Source organism: Suricata suricatta, chromosome 14 (assembly GCF_006229205.1).
Source record: "Suricata suricatta isolate VVHF042 chromosome 14, meerkat_22Aug2017_6uvM2_HiC, whole genome shotgun sequence".
Classification (NCBI taxonomy): domain Eukaryota; kingdom Metazoa; phylum Chordata; class Mammalia; order Carnivora; family Herpestidae; genus Suricata; species Suricata suricatta.
This window is the reverse complement of record NC_043713.1, coordinates 56,564,447-56,585,924: the sequence shown is the minus strand read 5'-3', so window position 1 is coordinate 56,585,924 and position 21,478 is coordinate 56,564,447. Positions and strand designations below refer to the sequence as shown.

The window sequence follows — 21,478 nt, the reverse complement described above, 5'->3', positions numbered from 1 at the left end:
TAAGGGTCTGACTTCAGCTAGGGTCATGATCTCATGGTTTGTGAGTTTGAGCCCCACACTACGGTCTGTGCTGACAGCTCAGAGCCTGGAGCCTGTTTCAGTTTCTGTGTCTCCCTCTCTCTGCCCCTCCTGGCTCTCTCTCTCTCTCTCTTTCAAAAATAAACATTAAAAATAAAATTTAAAAAAAGAAACTAAACTCAGAGTGGAGACAGAAAATGGGCTCCCAAGCTTCTCAATCAGAAGGCTGCCGGAGAGAATGGAGTCCTTTAGTATGGAAATGAGAGACCAGCCAAGACATATTTGGAGGGAAATATCATTAGCCATGACATCACTGACTAAATTGTTACTTCTTGAATAGTACTGAAAGAGAAATAAGAAAAGTGAGAACTGTGAGAATTTTTTAGACTGGATGCACTCCAGTAAGAGTTACATGATGGCTGCCTCAGAGAGCCTGTGTTTAGTGGATACCGATTTTAACTTCTAAAGGCTCTGACTGGAGTCTTTTGCTCTAGGTCTGTGTACCTTCATATGGGCCTGAAAGACAATGCCAACCGACTGGACCCAGACAGCAGGCAAATATACCTTGAACCAGGCAGGCTGCACCATTACACTCAAGTGATCCTAACCATAAGAAATGATTCGGAAAGCGTACTAATATCCCAAAGGGATTTACATCGAGACTCCTCATAATAAAGCAATAACAAGGAAATCTTAAAAGAAACCAGAGGAAGAAGTCAGATTACTGACAGAGAATAACAATAGGCTAACAGCTACTGACAGACACCCCAAAATAAATACCAAAAACAGATACCAAAAAATAATGGAATTTTACCTTCAGAAGTACTAAGACGTGATCAACTCTTAACCTAAAATTCTCTACCAAATTATTATTTCAGAGTAGAGACAAAATAATTCCTTTTTTTTATTTTTTAGAATTACAAAGGCTTCTTTTAGAAATGATCTACTACTCACACTTGCTGAAATAACACTAAAAAAATGAGTTCTAGCAAGAGGGAAACAGAACCCGGAAAGAAACTCAAGGTGGTAAATGTAGATCTAAACGGTGAATCAACATCAGTACTTACAATTAAAAGAAAAACAAATGGAAGCTTAAGACTAGGGGTGGAGGGTAGGGAGGGTGACCCTAAATGTCAGCAAGTCACAATGTCAGAAGGAAATGCTCTCGTTTAGGAGAACAGTAAATGCACAGTAAGAATATAGGGGCAACTGGGTGGCTCAGTCGGTTGAGTGTCTGACTTCACCTCAGGTCATGAGCTCACAGTTCGTGAGTTCAAACCCTTCTGAAGGCATTAAGGGCTGTTTTCCTCCTCCATGTGTCATGGGACTCAAATCCGATCAATTTCTTCAGCGCTTAGAGGATGACGAAGTGTATTCAAATTTATGAGACACCCCCCAGCCCAGCTGCCCTTGAGTTAGGCACCTGCTTGGTGTCTTCATGGGTTTCTGCTCAGTTCACCTGCTGTCAATTCAGTTCTGAAGACAGCTCCCCCGACAGCCAGCTCAGGCCGCCAGGGCCGTGGCATCTGCCTCACGCCATGCCATCTAATCCACCAGTCGTCGTCTTTTTTTTTTTAATTTTATTTATTTATGTTGAGGGAGAAGGGGCAGAGAGAGGGGGAGGAGAGAGAGAATCCCAAGCAGGCTCCTTGCTGTCAGCACAGAGCCTGACACGGGGCTCAAACCCACGAACCGTGAGATCATGACCTAAGCCAAAGTCAGATGCTTAACCGACTGGGCCACCCAGGGCCCCTAAACCAGCTGGTCTTTAAATACAGGCAGAAGTAACATGACCATAGGCCACTTCTTATTACTTTCTTGAAACATAACCTTAAAACTCATTAACTTTAAACTTCCCTGTCTGTTTAAATTCTTTACTACTAAATGTCAAAACAGAGCCTAGTGCAAGAACTAAACAAAACTCTATAATGAATGCCAACTACCTTACTAAGCTTACTTTGTCTGTTTGTTGTTTTTAAGAAGAAGGTAAAGGAGAAACCTTTGTGTGAATGGCTGGCCTCCCAGGACTTTTCTACTTCACAGGAGAGAATATGAAGGGCAGTGTTCAGTACAGGTTACGGGACTTTTCTAAAAAGGCGCTACAACAAAGTCTTCCTTAGTCTTACAGGAATGTTTTAAAATCCCTTCATGTTTTCTTAGGTACCTAACTCAAGTGGAAAGTAATTTGGGCATGAGACATAATAGGGCTTATCCAGGGGAATTAAAAAATATATTTTAATATATATTATTATATTTATTAGCATTTTAACATCTCTGAACTCAGGTCGCATGCTTTGATCCACAGTATGTCCTAATTCAATTGGCAGCCTGTTTTATTTGCTCTTAATATTATATGTTTTCATCGATGACAGCGGCATGTGGTTAGTCAATGGAAATGGCTATTCCCAGACTGATTCTGTGACATAGGATTAAAAAATGAGATGCACCCCATTTTTTCTCTTCTTTATTTCTTTGTACATGTACATTTAAGGCATGTACACAGCCTTAAAATGTAATAGTGGGCATTTTTTGACATTTCACACAGAAGCCCCCGCTTCTCTTCCAGAAAGGGAAAGGCATTTTGATTTAAAAAAAAAAAAAAAGTACTTGCTCTGTCCCTTATAAAGTCAATGTTACCCTCTCATCATTCAGTTCCAGGGGCTCCACCGGCATCTTCCCTCTGCCTGAAGCAGAGAGAGGTCCCCGTGGCTAGCAATCCACCCTTCACCTCTTCCCTCCACCTCCTGCCAGTGTGTTCCAACACCACCCAGGGCAGGTGAATATTACGAAATCTCAGCACTGAAGTGGCTTGGTTTCAGAGGCCCAAGCGAGGCACAGAGGCTGTTGGAGGCTGGCAGGAGGAAGGGACAGACTGACATGGAGACACAGACACATTCTAATGAGGGCTGCAGTCCCACCGCTGCCCTGTAGAGACAGAGCCACACGTGATCGGCACAATCTGAGGCACTCAAAAGGTGTGCTCTCTAAGTGAGTGTAAGGGGAAGATGGCAGAAGAGGGGGAAAGCTCAGGGGTGGTGAAGAGTGAGAATTTGCAGGCTAAAATAAACTGCAGACGGACTCTCCCCACTGTCACATGCATGCTAGAATCTGGCCTCCAACTTGTTTTAGGAAAACAGTAATTAGTGGACAGGAAGCCACACAGTCACTGCCCTTTACAACTTCTGCAGTCACAAACATAGAGAGCACGACACTGTGAGTCCTCGCTAGAACAATTACAGCTGTAGCTCCACTGTCTGGGGTTACAGACAGTTTGATGGAAAAGAGGTCGCTCCAAGGCCTCATCTTCCCCAAATGCCTCTTCTAGAAAGCTCTTATTTCACCTTCTTAACCTAACAACCCCACAGCACCTCTCCTGTGTGGGAAATAATTAGATATGATTATGGATGCTTCAGACACACCATATCTCATGGTAGTGATCACAGCAGATCTAAAAATCACCCAGGAAATTTAAAAAACCACGGGATGCCCAGGTCTCACCTCCGGAGGTGGTGATGTAACTGGCCTGGGTGTCACCTGGGCATCAGGATTCTTAAAAGCTCCTCAAGGATTCTGCTGTGCGGCCAGGGAGAGGCATCACAAGGTGGGGAGGAGGAGGTAAAGAGTTCGCCTCTGCACGCGCGCGCGCACACACACACACACACACACACACACACACAAGGGTGAGGTCCGTTTCACTACCTAATGAAAGTGGGTGGTGCAAGGTGCACCTTGTCAGAACCTGCCCTGAGCACCACTGCTCTCTAATCCTTCTGCAAAGAAAAGACCCACATGTCTACACAATCATGTCAAAGGGCACCTCCGAGGAGGTCATGCAAGCAGTAGAGAGCAAAGGCAGGTCTACAGCGCCCACCTCTGACTCACCTCTTCAGAGTTAGAAAACACAGGCCAGCCAGCCCTCCAGAAACCAGAGGAGTTAACCAAGCTCTGGACTTGCAGGACTTGAAGCCACATACAGTAAGAAGAGGGATAAGAGAGATTTCCTATGGTGTTAGAACAAAACTTGTATAGTCGCTTCACACTCTTGCCAAACAAATCCTTCTTTCATAACATTTATTTATTTATTTATTTATTTTTTATTACTGAGATCGAAACAGAGCATGAGTGGGGGAGGGGCCAAGAGAGAGGGAGACACAGAATCTGAAGCAGGCTCCAGACTCTGACTTGTCAGCACAGAGCCCAATGTGGGGTCGAATGCAGGAACCGTGATATCATGACCTGAGTGGAAGTCGGCTGTTTAACCAACTGAGCCACCCAGGCGCCCCCAAATCCTTCTTCTAGAGGAAAGAACCTGACACTGTGGTAATGGCCAAATGTATCCACATCACTATTGTTCACTGGGGTCAGTGAGAACCCTTCCTCTGAAGCTCCCAGGGCGGTGGGGGCGGAAGGGAGGTTGAAAGGAGAAGTGTATTGCTTAGTGTTTCATTTGCTTATCTCTCTCTGTAGTGCTCCACTAGGGAAAATTTTGGCCCCCCTCCCAAGGACATTTGGCAATGCCCGACCTTGTCACAAATGGGGGAAGGGCTGTTCCTTGCATATAGTAGAGAGAGGCCAGGAATGTTGTGAATCATCTTGCAATGCACAGGCCAGTGCCCCACTACAAAGAATTATCCAATCTAGGAGGTTCATAGTACTGAGGCTTAAGAAACCCAAGTGATTTCAATGTGTGGGGTGTCCAGGATGGTTATGTGACATCTGGGCCGCCTCACTTAGGTGACCCCATGAGTAACCTTGTTTAAAAATAAATCCAAACCCAAACCAAAAATGTTATACAAGAGAACCCTGGGAAATAAACATGAAACTCCCAGTGTTGCTTCAAATCTGAGAAGCAAAGAATGGCCTGGCCCAGCCCCCACATGGGGTGGGTTAGCCAGTGGGAAAACTGCCTTCACATGACACAAGAAAACCTTCCACAATGAGGAGTTTAAAGCTCTTGGTCATCAAAAGTGTTTTAAAACACACACATTAGACCAAAACAGAAAGCTGCTGTTGCATAAAATTACATCTTTAAATCCTACTTTTCTTAGGAGCCCCTTCACATCCCGACTCTCTATGTGGTCACTGAACTGACTGCGGAGAAATGCCTGGTGCTCTGACGTCCCACCGCTGGTTTCCCTGAACTGCCCTCCTGCTCACTCCACACCTCTGGCCAGAGAGATGAAGCCACGTGTGACGGGAGGACAGCTGACAAGGGTCTACTCCAACTCTTCAGAATTAAGTAGATGGGGCGCCTGGGTTGCTCAGTCAGTTATAGCCTCTGACTGTTGATTTCAGCTCAAGCCATGATCTCATGGTCATGGGACGGAGCCCCACATCAGGCTACTCACTGGGCGTGAAGCCTGCTGAGGACTTTCTCTCTCTCCCTCTGTCTCTCTCCCCCTCTCATTCTCTATCTCTCTTTTCTCTAAAAAGAGAGAGAGAGAGAGAGAGAGAAAGGAACAAACATAAATATGCAAATAAAAACACACACTGCTTTGCCTGGGCGATCAGCTTGCATCTGCATCCAAAAGCAAACGCGAATGCTAACCGCCCAATGAACGCATCCCACATTTTCTACATTCCCTTGTTCCAGTACAATTACTGTGGGTCATGAGAACGAACACCTGTGATCCTGGGGGGAAAATGAGAACCCAACCATCCCAAATGAATGTTCTTTCAGTCAAAGGATTAACCAACCCGCACAAATAAACCATGAGGAAAAGTGCCCTGGGAACGGTTAGGGTCTCTCCTTTTCTCTGAGGCTCATCCATACATCAGAAATTCAAACACTGCTTGATCAATTGCTCAACAACAAGACATCCGGTATGCTTGTGTAACAGTACGGATGTATACCTTGATGTCTTTGCAATGCTGAGTGATTTTTGATTCCTAGGGGGAAAAGGAAAACTGCTTATCTAGCTCATAATCATACCACTCAACATATGATGACTCTCACTTGAGTCAGAGAAATACCCAGAAAGTACACTCAGGAAATAGATAATACCATGCAGTATTTCTAAGCATTTCTATTTCTCTGACTCTGCATTTGAAGACAAGTTACCTAAATTGTATCCCATCAATGACATGGCTCCTCGCATATAAATCTGACAGACTGAAGTATCAAATGTAAAATGAAAAGAGAAGTATTTTTCATTTAGTCCCATAACACACTTGATGCATTTAACACACTAGTGAAGTCGAGGACAGAAATATGTACTCTGTCTATATTTTCATTACTTTTAAAGACAAGCACTGTGGACACAGTGTGTATTTCACTGCAATTCACAAGTTCCAGCCTACTGCTCACACAGCAGTGGGCAACAAGTTTCAGCGGTACACCCTGCATTATATATATATATTTAAATGTTTTTTAAATGTATTTTTGAGAGACAGCGCAAGCAGGGGAGGGTCAGAGAGAGAGGGAGACACAGAATCTGAAGCAGGCTCCAGGCTCTGAGCTAGCTGTCAGCACAGAGCCTGACGCAGACTCGAACCCACAAATCATGAGATCATGACCTGAGCCGAAGCTGGACACTTAACCAACTGAGCCACCCAGGCGCCCACACCCCACATTATAAAAGATTCCTGTCTGCCAAGAAAGGTTGTATGGAGGGAAGAGGAGAAACGGCTGGGTCTCAGACCTCTGGGGGAAGGGAATGTGGCCCGCAAACCAAAGGCTGCTCACACAGACAGCATCACTGCTCCTGACATGGCCATCCCAAAGAGGCCATCCTCTGCCTGAAAGACCATCTGAGCGTGCCCACAGCGCCTGCGGGTGGCACGCGCAAGAACAGTTACGGAGGAGCCCACCCAGCTCCCAGGGAGCAGCTGGGTGTGGAAGGACCCCAGCAGCGGACACCCTGAGCCTGTCTGAGTACACAGGAAGCTGCCCAGCAGAAGCAGTTCTCCTTATCACTAACCAAACAGGCTGATTTCATGACCCACACATAGTCACTGTCAAAATACTTGACCTAGAGTGGAATTACTGGTTTGTATTAACTGTCCTGATGTAATCATTTACAGAATCAGAAACCCCTCACCCGAGATCTGCAAATATGGTGTGGCTCTTTCTCAAGGAGGAATAAAGATGATGAAACTTTCACTCGTTCAACAAATATTTACTGAATGATAAGGGCTGGGATGTGCAGACACATGCAGGTAATCCCGTAAGGCAGAGATGCAGGTGGTCCGAAATGCCACTGAAGGATCCAACGAGACTCTCAAACTGCTAGTTGGAGCAGACATTGTACCAGGAAGGGCACTTTCAAGATCTATACTGCTACGTAATCAGGGCTGTATTAGCAGAGATCAGTGGGACAGAACAGAGAACCCAGAAACAGGCCTACACAGATATGTCCAACTGAGTTTTGGCCAAGTTTTGGTAATTTAGTGGAGGAAAAATAACCTTTTCAACAAATGGTGCTGGTCAATGAGACATAGTAGGCACAAAAAATGAACTTGACCGAAGGAAGTCTCTTGCCATATCCAAAGTGAATTCAAAAGGAGGCCATGGATTTAAACTTAAATGTAAAACATAAAACCATAAAACATTTCAAAAACTAGGAGAAAATATTCAGAATCTAGGGCTAATTAAAGAGCATTTAGAATTGGTACCATAAAAGGAAATATTTATAAATTGAACATCATCAAAATTTAAAACGTATGCCAGGAGGGAGAAAGACCACACTGAATGGATAAAAGGCTTGGAGTGTAAGAGAATATTTGCAAAGCACATCTAGAATATAGAACAAACTCTGAAAATTCAACAATAGTTTTTAAAAAAGTAAAACAAACGAGCAATCCAATTAGAAAATGGGCAAAAAGACATAGACTTTTCACCAAAGAGGAAATACAGATGGCAAAGGTCACATAAAACTATGCCCAACATCATTAGCCATTAGGGAAATGAGCATTAAAACCACAAGGAGGGGTGCCTGGCAGGCCCAGTCAGAAGACTGTGGGAGTCCTGATCTCAGGATTGTAAATTTGAGCCCCACATCGGGTGTAGAGATTACTTAAAAATAAAATCTTAAAAAAATAATAATAAAATAAAACCAGCATGAGAGATCACCTATCAGAATGACTAACGGAAAAAACAGTGACAACACCAAATGCTAGTGAGGATTGACGAGAATCCGGACCACACATTGATTGCTGGTGGCAGTGTTAAATGGTACAGCCCCTCTTGGAAAACAGTCTGGCACTTTCTTAAGAGAACTAAATATGCGGGGCAGCTGCGGGGGGCTCCATCGATTAATTCTCTTACTTCTCAGCTCATGATCTCACATTTCATGAGTTTGAGTCACGAATCAGGCTCTCTCTACTGTCAGCACAGAGCCTGCTTCCGATCCTCTGCCTCCCTCTCTCTGCCCCTCCCCCCACTCTCACATGTTCTCTCTCTGAAAAATAAACATTAAAAAAAAAAGCAACTGAAATATGCAACTACAGGAAATAAGCCCCCCTGGGCATTTATTCCAGAGAAATGAAGACTTATGTTCCCACAAAACCCTCACACAAATGTTCACGACAACATTATTCCCAAAGCCCTAAATTAGAAACAACCCGGATGTCCTGCGTCTAGCGAATGGGAGAATGCCTCAACACCGTGGTGCGGGCACACGTGCGGGCACACCTTGGGACACCAGCAGACAGTAACACGGCACCAACGAAGGACATGCGCAACAACCTGGATGAACCTCTGGAGAACGCTGCGGAGTGAGGAAAGCCAGTCCCTAAAGGTTACCCGCCGAATGATTCCATTTATGTAAGTCTTGAAATGATGAAATTATGGAAAGGGAAAACAGCAGCTGCCAGGGATGAGGGATGGGGGTGGGGACAGAAGGGGAAGTGGGCGTGGCCCTAAGAGGTCAGCGTGAGGAATCCTTGTGATGGAACTGTAACATAGCTTGACTGAATCAGATCTCTATCCTGGTTACGACACCAAACTAGACTTTACCACTGGAGGAAACTGGGTAAAGGGCACACGGGACATCCCCCCCCGCCCCCCGTATTATTTCTTACAACTGCATGTGAATCTACAAGTCTCAAAACTAAAAGTTTAATTAAAAAAAAATACTATACTGGGACACCTGGGTGGCTCAATTGGTTAAGCATCTGACTTTGGCTCAGGTCATGGTCTCATGGCTAGTGGGTTCGCGCCCCACATCGGGTTCTGTGCTGACAGCTCGGAGCCTGGAGCCTGCTTTAGATTCTGCCTCTCCTCTCCCTGTCCCTCCCCCACGCACACTCTGCCTCTCTCTCTCTCTCTCTCTCTCTCTCTCTCTCTCTCTCTCTCTCTCTCTCTCAAAAATAAATAAATATTAAAAAATTTTACAAAATACTATAAATACTAAGACCTATATGGCGTATGTTTCCAATTCCATATGAATAACGAGCTCTATCCCTTGGACGTTAGCATAATGAAAACTTTCTCCTTCTGCTTTTCAAACTGTTTCCAGCAACCATGTAATGGTTTGACCCTATGAGAATGTTCAGAGGTCAGAAGTGTTGCAGGAGGCTTCAAGGAGGAAGTGGCATTTATCGAAGACTCTTAAAGATCGGCAGCATTTCTACAGGTAGAAGAGGCATCTTGGCAGAGTCCTGGGGTAAGAACGGCAGGCACCACCAAGCTGGATGGGAGGGGGAGGGGCCTGGGGGCTACCACGGGAGCAAGTGGTAGGGCAGGTTGGGAGACATGCCCTTACTCTCTTCATAGATGATTTCTGTTCACCTTCTTCCTATAATTTTCCCAGTAGAGATGAAAGCAGCAGCTTAATAAATACTTCTAAAAGTAGAAATTAATTTTATACAGAAGCATTAATGGGTCAAATACACAGGTGCCTTTCCTCACCAACCCATCAGAGCAGGTTCTCCTGAAGACCCAGGTCAAGCTGGCCCCACAGCGCTCACCTCCCACTCTGACCTGGGAAGCTGCCTCTCCCTTCTGGGCCTGCAGAGAAGAGAGGAGCAGGTCTAGAGCTGAGGTCTGGAGGGGAAAAGGAGCGGAAGAGAGGTGTTGGGAGACCTGGGGTAGGTGCCATCCATAACCCCCCCAGACCTCGGTTTCCTCATGTAGGTGACAGGATGGTTGGCTCACTCATCTCGGGGATTCTTCTGGCTCCAACACTCAGTAGGCCTGAGGTCCCCAGGCCTAGGTCTGGCCATGCGCGCCTGCACATCTGATCCTAAGAGAGCCGTCAAATTCAGTCACTCCTTGCAACGCCCTTTCCTTTGTCTCACCACCATTTTTTTTCCTCCACCATACTAGCCACACAATGTGGAAGTAACACAGTCCTTTGACAGTAAAACTTAACATAGTAACTTAACCTAAGAAATGAAAGCATTTCAAAAACTCAAACCTGGGCAAGCCCCATCCCCCTGCCAGAGCCCTCACCACTGCCCACCAGCAAGGAGCAGCAGCAAATGAGCCGCCCCATGCATTGCATGAGGCCTGCCAAGGCCCAAGCAACACCACGCCCAAGGGAGAGAGCACGAGGACCACTGTGCAGTGGGTCCTTCTAGAAAACCTTAAGATGATTCCTTCTTAATTTTGACAAGAAATGGCTCCAAGTGACCATGAGTGACCAGAATCGACTGTAATGGGCTCTCCCTCTGCCTTTCCAGCAAATGCGTGAAATCAGCCATTAGTACTATTTATAATGGTTTAACTGAACACGCACACCCTCTTTCTTCCCAGACACCAACACGGTTCCATTTACAGCTTAAGCACTCACAATTATTTATGCCAAATCTTCCTGCAGCTGCTGCCCTGTTCCTAATCTTCCCCAGCCTCTGAACTCAGGATTCCCTGGCCCGGTGTTTATTCCCTTGGTTGACGTGGCTCTATTCTACTCCCATACCTGCCTCCTGGTCTCATCAGAACATGCAAAAGACCATGTCCCTCCAGAGTCCTGTGCAGACACTGCATGGGTGTGCGTGCATGCGTACGTACACACACACACACACACACACACACACACACACACACACACACACCAGACTCTACTCGTGTTTCAGTGTTTGGGAAGAAGACTTAACCAGACACCCTGATTCTTCCCGCTCCCACCACCATCCCATTTCACCACATTACTAACTTAGCAGGCCAGCTCCTGGGATCTCATTCAGGGCACTGCAGTTCTCCCTGCCTCCTAGTCTCTAGTTAGAGTCCCCCTGGCCCTCCTAATTCATGAAACCAGAGAATGGAAACAGATGCTATTTATTCCTTCTGAGGTATCTTGGGGACCCTGCCGAGCGAGCACACAGAGTACCTGCCTGTGCCCTGCACACCCTGCACTGCCGTCCGCCACTGACAGGGCCAGGATCGAGGCCCTGACTGACTCCCACAGCAACTGCCAACAACCTGGTCAGTGTCTAAGGAGAGGCCCTGGAGTGGGGACTCTGCCCAAAGATGCTTTACACTGGCTCATTTAAGCTGATCTCTTTCTTATAAGGAAGACCATAAAGTCTGGAAACACAGATGATGTCTTATTAAACTATAGTGTAGTCTTATTAAACTATAGTGTAATAGCAATAAAAATTTACCATGTTTGTACACCTCTGTTTCCAGACTTTCCAGCTGCCTGATAGTTTGAATGTACTGACACAGAGAGAAAACTCCTCACCCACTAGTTGAGAAAAAAGCAGAAAAATGGACTGAGTCTGTTCAGGCTGCTATAACACAAATACTATGGACTGGGTGGCTTAAAGAACAAATCTTTATCTCTGATTCAATTCTGATGGCTAGGTCACCTAAGATCATGGTGCTGGTATAATAGGAAAGGATAGGATAAAATAGGCAGAAGAGACAGATTAGGATGCAAGGTCCCTGGGTGGGGAAAAACACATATTTTAGAACAATGCTGGAAGCTTCTGACCACAGCAAAGCCCCTCAGGTGTAAGCTTCCTCTTAAGAATGTAACAGACATCACCTACCTCCCACCCCCATCAGGTTCCCCTCAGTAATTTGACTGAAGACCTAAAATAACAGGTAGACAATGAAATGTATGACCCACAAGGAATGGCATTGCCATAGACCATCCCTCCTGCAATAGGAACGAACCAATCAGGAATGGACAACCCAGCACCTGGAGCTATCAAGCCCAAAAGGGTAGAACCTCAGCAGGAACAAGGAGGAAACTGGGGGGTGACCAGAACCTTATAAAACAAAGTCCCTTGCCTGTAATCCATGAGCATTCACTTTTGAATGTCCCCTCTCTGTAAAGAGAGCTTTCCTACTGTTCTTCCTTTCTAATCTTATACTCTAATAAACTTTTGCCTGCTGCTCATTTTGTGTCTACCTCTTCATTCTTTGAAGTGGAGAGACAAGGAACCCAGGGTATCTGAGGTAAAGAAATACTACAACACTGGCAGATTGGGGTCTAGTGACAACCCACTTCCTGGTTCACAGACGGCCATCTTCTCACAGTGTCCTCAAGTTGTAGAAGGGGCAAGGAAACTCTGGGGTCTCTTTGATAAGGGTACTAATCCCACCTTCATAATCCAATCACCTCCCAAAGGATCCAGTTCCCCATTCCATCTCAGGGGAATTAGAATTTAACATATGAATTGGCAGGGCGGTGGGGACAAAAACATTCAGTCCCTGTCAGATACCTACAGAGAATACAGTAAGTAGAAGCCATGAGGTAGCCAAATCCATGAGGAAAAAAAAAAAAAAGAAAGAAAGAAAGAAAAACCAGGGCAAAAGGGAACTGGTGAATAGCAAGGTGGAAGGAAATGAACCAAGAGGCGGGGACAAAAGTGCTGAGTCATTAAATCATGAGCTGGAAGACCACTGGGGTTACTTGTGGCACTTGAGAGCTGCTACTGGAAAGCTTCCACTGAACCCGGAAGGGTCACATATGGCAAAATAGCACAGTGAACTATCTCAGATCCCTCCCCCCCAAAACAGGTAGAAATGCTAAAGAAAACATAAAAAGCAGAAACTTATGTACAGTTGACTCACATAGACACAAAAGGAAAATTCCCTAGTGTCAGAAATGCATAAGGGATTAGGGGGTGGAGAGCAGGAGGGAATGATGGGAGTTATTACACTCAGAAAAAGCCCTCAAAGCCATGGATATGAGAGGATTCTTCAATTAATGCACCAGACAACCCACTGAAGAGATGCACACCACTGAAAGTAAACTAAAAATCAGTGAGGGAGAGAGTAATAAGCTTCTGCTCAGGACACTGGTTGGTGGGGAAGGAAACCTCCTTTAAGTATAAAAATATTTAGTCCTGTGCCACATGCAAGTCTGATATCCATTTGACACAATCCATTTGGCACACAAGTTCACAAGCCCAAAATTAACAATTATATTTGGACCAGTAATACTACTGAGCCAACTGGAAAAGAACAACACAAAATCTTACTCGGATAACATTTCAACAAACTTCAGGAAATTCTCACTAAGAAGAGTTCATAAAAAAAAAAAAATCCACTTTAAAGACAGACAGCAGATCCAACAAACACAGGGATTAGTAACACCAAGAACTCAAGATAACAGAAGAAACTGAAAGAGGCGATGACGTTAAAATGTTCCAAATTTTAAAGAAGAAATAATAGAAGATGAGGAAAAATGAAAGTTATGAAACAGAACAAGCAAAACTTTAAAAATGCTAATAATGAAAAGTAAACTCACCAAAATGAAAACTTAGTAGATGATGGGACACATGGATGGGTCAGTCCGTTAAGCATCTGACTTTGGCTCAAGTCATGATTTCACAGTTGGTGAGTTTGAGCCCTGAGTCTTGCTCTGTGCTGACAGCTTGGAGCCTGTAGCCTGCTGCAGATTCTGTGTCTTCCCCCTCTCTCTGCCCCTCCCCAACTCGTGCTCGGTCTCTGTCTCTCAAAAATGAATAAACAACGTTAAAAAAATTTTTTTTAAACCTTAGTGGATGACTAAAACAGTAATTATTTTGTAAAGAAGATAATTTATAACTTGACAAGAAATGAAAAAATTATTCAAAATATAGCACAAAGAGGTAGGAAGATTTTAAAAAACAAACAAGGACAGTTAGCCAAAATGCAGGATAGAATAAGAATGATCAACAAAAGTTCCCACATGCGACTAACAGGAATTCTGGAAGTAATACAGAGAACAGAGAAGAAATACTACTGAACATTATTCAAATACAGAACTTTTTAGATTTCATTAAAGATATAAACACTGACAATGAGCAGTCCATAAAATGTAAAAATAAATCTAGATACACCTGATTGAAACTATAGAACACCAAACACAAAAGAAAAGCATAAAAATAACCAGGAAGTAAAGACAGATCATCTACAGAAATGAGAATTATCTGACAGCAGACCTCTTGATAGCAAAATAGAGTCAGAAGATAATGAAAATACTATCTTCGAAGTGTTAGTATTCTCTGCCTGACTAAATATCTTTCAAGGCTGAGGATGACATAAAAATACTTTTAGGAAATACCATTAACTGAAAGAAAACTACTCAAAGATATGTTAATAGATCAACAAGAAGAAAAATGAACTCAGAAGGAAGAAGTAACACTCAAAAAGCAATGATGACAGACTGGAAAATGTGTAAATGAATTAAATAAGCATTAACTATTACATTAGCCAACTTATGGGGGGATGGTTTTAAAAAGATGAAACTATAATGATATTACGTAATAAAAGCATAAAAGATAGGAGTTGATTGAGTTGAAGCTTTCTAAGATGCTTATATTATTCAGAAGAAGAATGGAAATAATTAGTTTTGGACTAATAGTTAAGTCAAATATCTATGTTAAATATGTAAGAGTAATTATTAAAATAATACAGTGTACAAATTCTTAAGCAAGACAATATGAGAATTTTAAAAATCAATCAAAGAGAAATCAACATAAAAAACAAAAAAGGGCATGGAGTTTAAGAGCATAAAAAACAGTGATAAAAATAAATTCAAACACATCAATGACCACATAGATGTAAATGGATTAAATTCACATTTTAAGAAGATATTATCAGATTACATATTTTTAAAGATAGCTACAGACTATTCATAAGAAATATATGTAAAACATAACAACACAGAAAAATGGAAACAAAAGAATCACCAAAAAGCTATATCTGGCAAATACTGACCAAAAGAAATATGGTATACATCATAAAAGCAAAGTAATCTTTATAATAAAAAAGAGGAATACATTAGAATAAAGAGGTCATTATCAAAAGATAAAGGGAATAATTCATCATCAAAAGTAGTTCTAATCTGTATGCATTTATATTCAAAATATATAAGCAAAATTTGACAGATTACAAGAAAACTTAAATACAAAATTATAACAGGAGATTTTAACATACCTTTATCATAAATAGCTATATTTAGTAGACAAAACTATAAAGATATAAAATTTCTGAACAACCACAATTAACAAATGACTAATAAAATTTTTCCAAATTGCATCAATCCACTAACGGACTGTAAATTAAACTTGTAACCACCATTTAAAAAACAGAACTGAATAGAATTTAAAGTATCAAAATGCATCCCATATGGCAAAGATAAGCATTATTTTGTGAAACCTTTATGTTTGTATTTTGAGCGATGATACAAAATGTACTACTTGCTATGAGTTGTAAAGTCTGAGTCTTCAAGCTAATGGATTTAAAGTCTTCACCCCAAAATTGGGGCTTACCCTTTCCTCTCAAGCACTCAAGAGATAGTCACAAAATCTGAACCATTTACTAGGCACAAAAGAAATCTCAACCAAACCCACAGAATCAATATCATATCCTGAATGGTACTGAACGATTTCTCATGAAAGCAATTTGACTGCCAGTTAATTCTCTGCAGCTTCATTCAACAATCCCTATTGTGGATGAGTAAAAGAGGCAAAGGCAGTCAAAAGAAACAAACTCCAGTTACAACATAAATAAGTTATGGGATGTATTGTACAGTAGAATGACCATAATTAACAATATTGCATATCTCAAAGTTGCAAAGAGAGTAGATCTTGGAAGTTCTCATCACCGGAAAAAATTTTTGTACTTGTGTTTAGTAATGAATGTTAACCAGTTATTTGGTGATTATTTTGCAATATATACAAATACTGTTTGTATTTGTGCATATTTGTATGTTGTACACCTGAAACTAATATAATGTTTTAGGTCAATTATACCTCAATAAGAAAAAAAAATCCCAGTTGCCTGGAATGATCTAGAACATGTCCCTGTCCCTTGAAAGTGCCAACTAACTTGGCCAGTTATTACTGTGTCTAACATATAATAACATATAATAAGTACTCAAACATTTTTGGTAGAATGAAACACTGTTCAGAGGAAGAACTTGGGCAATCTTTAAGAAGTTGAAACCAAGCTAAGATTAACTGTTTTAGCCTGTTGAGATGTTCTACCACAGAGTTGAGTACTAGAAGAAAAATATCCCCAGAAAAGGCAAAAATGTTTTGAGCTTGCACAAGTAGAAGAGTATACGGGTGCTGGGCGCACAGACCAAGATGTGAATAGGCACAAGGAAGCAGGAGAGCAAACTAGCTAACCAGAAAGGGTAATTCCAAATGGTTTCATATCGCCAACCCTCTTTAATCATCTTACTTATCTATCAATGGAGAGAGTGACTTTTCTAAGACCCACTCTATTGGTTCAAAGTGGACCAAAGGGCACAGATTCTTCTCATCATGCTCTTCTGCCTTTTATTTCACTCCAGGGTTTACAGCAGTGGAGTGGGAAACCCAGCTGGGAGACAGGGATGGTCCCCCATCAGGAAGGGTCCTCTGTGTCATGCTACAGAGTTAGACAACTGGGAGCCAGGGCAAGTCTGTATGTTTAAGCACAGAGTCACACCGTCAGATTTAGGGGAATCATAGAAAATAAAACAGAGAAGGGAGAAACTGGAAGTAGTACCTGCCTTTAATGTGTTGATTGCATCGAGTCAGCCCTCAAAAGACTGGTCAATGTATGGATAGAACAGAGAGTCTAAAAATTTCCCTAAGACAGCAAAAGGAGAAGAGCAGAACCTGAAGCCAAAACAGGTGATCTCAGTGTGAATCAGTAAGAGAGGTTAAGGATAATTGCTTAAGCCTGAGTGACCAACAGGACAGTGGCCCCATTAACACAAATGGGAAAGATGGAGAAGATTCAGGTGGGGACGAGGGTGGCAAGTCTATTTCTGGATACGCTGAGTTTGAAGTGCTAGGAAAATTCATTTTGGGGAAGTCCACCAGGCAGCTGACAAGGCAGTCTGAAGGTTTAGAGAGAAGCCCTGGCAGCAGCTACAGAGCAGGAGGGGCACAGAGATGAGCTATTTCACCGACCTCTGCGGCTGAGGGGGGCAGGGGGTGCACAGTCCTCTGCGACTACTTCTGTCCCTTAGAGATGCAGGAAATGCACGAACTCTCCTTGCCTTTTCCAGAATGTGACTTACCCATTTACGAAATTTCAGAGGTGAAATTTAACACCAAGCAAAACTCAAGATTGAGAAAATGGTATCCTCACCCGAGAGCAAAGCTCATGGCGTACTCTGTTCTGGCATCAGTAAAAAGTACCCATTCATGAAGACCACAGCCTGCACTTTGCAATAAACATATCCTCTACCACCCCTGGACCCTGGATCGCCTGGGTCCTGTCGTTTGCTGCCTCCAGCACAGTCTACCACATCTACCCTCCTCAGACTCCTGTCAGTTCTTCTGATTTGTTCAGAAGTCTGGTGGAAATATGCAGTCGGACCAGCCTGATTGCAACTTTGAGGTAAAATACTGATGGCATCCCAAGTGAGCAATCTCTGTAATTTTAACCCTACTGGAAGGGAGAGGCTGGCACTGTCACCTCGTCTGCATACATCCAGCCTGAGCCAACATCACGGGTATCTGAAGATCCTTGCCTCACTCTTGCCTGGCTTTGAAATTCAGCAATCATTTCTTCTCCCTCAGGAACTATTTGGGACCTGATGCCAAGTCCTAGACAAATCCACTGACATGTACAAGAGAAGCTTTGTTAGCTTTAAATGTATATTTATTTCCTTTTTTTTGTATATACATAATTTATATACTTATAGGTAAGCATACACACATAGGAAACTTATAAAATCTGCTTCTAAGATGTTTTCTATACCCTCAAGGTAAGGTTCAAACTGGAAATTTTGAGAAAAGAAACTATTACGGCAAACCTTCTAGCAAACTTAGGTCAAAGGAGAAAGAAAGAGGGTGCCTGGGTGCCTCAGTGGGTTGAGCATTGGACTCCTGGACTCTTGATTTCAGCTCAGGTCATGAACTCGTGGTTTGTGGGATCAAGCCTGGCATGGGGCTCTACACTGACAGTGTGGAGCCTGCTTGGGATTCTCTCTCCCCCTCCCCTCTTTGCCCCTGCTCTCTCTCTCTCTCTCTCTCTCTCTCTCTCTCTCTCTCTCTTTCAAATAAATAAACTTTAAAAAAAAAAAGGACAAAAGGAAGTAAATTACTAGTAGAGGTAAGAGACCCACAAGGAGAGGAGAAATTCCCCCAGTCATAGGAGTAAGTATATGTGTAAGTTAAGGAGCAAGGGTTACCCATGAAGAAAGAACATTCACAGACTCTACCTCCTCCACTGTGAAGCTCACTGCGTCCCTAGGCAAGCTATGGTCACCACAGCTCCACATTTGTACCCTTCATTCACTCCCCCGCCCTGTGGTCCCCTGATGCCACCACTGCCTAAATGTGAAGCACCGTTCTCGGCACAGGGACCCCACAATGAACTACACAGACAATTCCTCTTCCCACACAGCTCAAGTCCTAGAGGCACATTAGTGAAGGCGACAAAGAAACAAAATCCATGGCATTTTCAGACAAGTGCTGACAATGTACAAGTAATTGACCAAAATCCATAATGTGTCTTATGGGAAGACAGACCTGGGCGGCAGGAGGGGCAACAGGAGGGGCAACCTGAATGTGCAAGTGTGGAGGGCAAGGTGGCTGAGGGGAGATGTCAGCAGAGACCTCCAAGTGAGGGACTGAGTCCCAGGGGTGTGGATCCCTGGGAAAAGAGTGTTGTCCACCACCCCTTGCTCGCTCGCAGACTCCGAGAACAGCAGGGCACCTGAGTGGCTGTGAGGGGATGGGGGTGGGAAAGCAGAAAGGTGGCAACATAGCTTCTTTGCTGTGATTTATTTGTTTTGCTATCCACGTGTCAAACTGTCCACTGTAAACATCTTCGTAGCAGAGGCTGTTCTGCCATTTTCATAGCTGCACCCCCAGGGCCTGGTACAGAGCCAGAATGAAGTGTGCTCCGATAGATACCTGGACGGATGAGGGCTGATTCTGTGAATCAGGAAACTTCTCCAAAGAGAAAATGAGCTAATTGAGGCTATTAACAGGTAATAATGCGGCCTTTAGCCATCACCATAAAGCCTTAACCAATAGCTTTTAACTCCATCAATACACAGGATATTTTCCAAGAAAATATGCAACTTTAATCTTATAATGGAAGTCAACAACAAAACAGGATTTGCAGTACTGTATGCAAAGGAAATTTACAAATGTATATACACATAGCCACACACACACACACACACACATACTCATTTGCTAGATCGCTGTTCTAGAATACATTCACTCCCTAAAATAAAAAGAAAAAAACCCTATGTTTAAACCATATTGGCTGAATAACAGCTATAGGAGGCATACACCTATTATCTGTTTATACAGCTTTAATGGACAACCATAACATATTTTCCAGCTCATTGGAAAAGAAGACTCAAGAAAAAAAGCTACTGCTTAATTTTGTGTTCTAGTAATAATATACTCCATTTGGACCCGTAAGAGAAATTAATGGCCAGCTCATCTGAATGGAAATTAAAAAAAACAAACAAATAGCTTTAGACCATGGTTCACCAAGCCTTTTCTGTAGAGGGCCAGACAGCAAATATTTCAGGCTTTCCGAGCAACATACTGTCTTTGTCACAGTCTTCCTTGCTTTGTTAAGTTTATTTTTGTGTGGTGGTGGTTGTTTTATAAGGTTATGTAAAATGTAAAAACCATTCTTAGTTTCTGGGCCACACAAATAAACCACAGTTCACCAAATGGGACACTTGATGTCCCAAACCCTGAACAATTAAACCCAAGAAAGAAATCCCCATACATTTTGAGATTACCTCTTTCAGTCTCTCCAGCTCATTTTGGAGGGCCTGCTTAGATATTTCTACTTCAATCATCTGCTGTCGGAGACTTTCGTTTTCATCTTCAGCTTTAGCACGCTTTTCCTCCACAGTTTCAAGTTCATGGTGCAATCTGACAGATACATCTTTGGCTACCTGTATCAACCAACAGAGATAATCATCAGAATGTGAAGCTTCTGTGTGCTAAAGGCACATTTGAACAACTTTAGAGGCAGAATCATTAAGTGATAGGATATCACAGTAAAGGGCAAAGACCCTGGCAATATTAACAAGCCTATCTTTAAAGGAGGAGGGTATTAGTTTCAAACATGAAATCCAGATTATGAGCAAGGATACAACCTGTATCTGGATTAAAAGGCTACTGTGAATAGCCCTACCTCTTTACAGAGTATCAGCAAGAATGCCAATTCTGCCCAGGCACATGTGCTTTAATGATAAACTTGAAATAATAACAATAACAATAATCAACCAATCAATATTTCTGCTCCCTAAGACAATATCAAACCTACCTGCTTTAAAAAAATTAAAATAATCCCATAAAATGATACAGTCAAGTTTAAACTACTATAGTAAAATATCTGAATGTAAAAAGTGGTTAAACATTTTTACCTTCTAAAAGGAAACAAGGAAAAAGATTTTGCAAAAGAAATATAAATCACCTTTACATCCCACTGAATGACATTTTGTTAGCGGTTTATAGATTTGATAGAATTACAAAGAGTCTTTTCCTGTTATCATAATGAAAGGCAAAATGAGATTTCATAAGTGCTCCCATAATGAGGAGGACATTATGCATAATTCATCTCTTGATAAATGATTTGATAATCATGGCACAGGCGAAGCCACACTACCCATGGAGAGAACAAATGGTAGAAAGTCTGGAATTTCTTCACCTCATTCCCAGTTCTGCTAGTGGTTCTCCAAAACACCTCAGACAATTAGCTTTAGACAATTAGTTATGATCCTATTTCTCCTTCGGTTAAATCAAACCTCTACACTTGGGTTATGGTCATTTCAGGTTTTCTGCATTTTAGAAACTTAAGTAACAATAAAAACATTAAGAGATTATAGTCGATCTTTATGAGTAGCCTTATTGATTATCAACAGATTTTTTTTTTTAATGTTCCAGATCTTTAGAGGGTATTTCTGTATAATTCTACACAACTGTCAGTCCAAGTGGCGATTATCAATTTTTTTATTTTTATCTTTTAGTTGTAGACCCCTTACTATGATTTCTTTTCCTTAGGCTTTGAGATTGCAGTTCATATGACAGGTTTAAATCTTGGGCTGTCAAAGCCACATGACTACATACACCCTATAAGCTATAAGAGGAAGAAAGAATG

The 21,478-nt window shown here is 42.5% G+C and overlaps 1 protein-coding gene across 11 annotated transcripts in view; it reads right to left on the bottom strand.

The window, feature by feature from the left end:
* Nucleotides 1-21,478, bottom strand: part of MTCL1 (microtubule crosslinking factor 1) — a 122,783-nt gene that overhangs the window by 91,343 nt on the left and 9,962 nt on the right. For all 11 annotated transcript variants that reach the window (XR_003902389.1, XM_029921518.1, XM_029921521.1 and 8 more), the window contains exon 3: nt 20,112-20,270. Coding sequence is in view for 10 of the 11 variants with exons in the window: in XM_029921518.1 (XP_029777378.1) it covers nt 20,112-20,270 (159 nt within the window). In the remaining variant the exon portion in view is untranslated. The remainder of the gene's footprint in view (nt 1-20,111; nt 20,271-21,478) is intronic.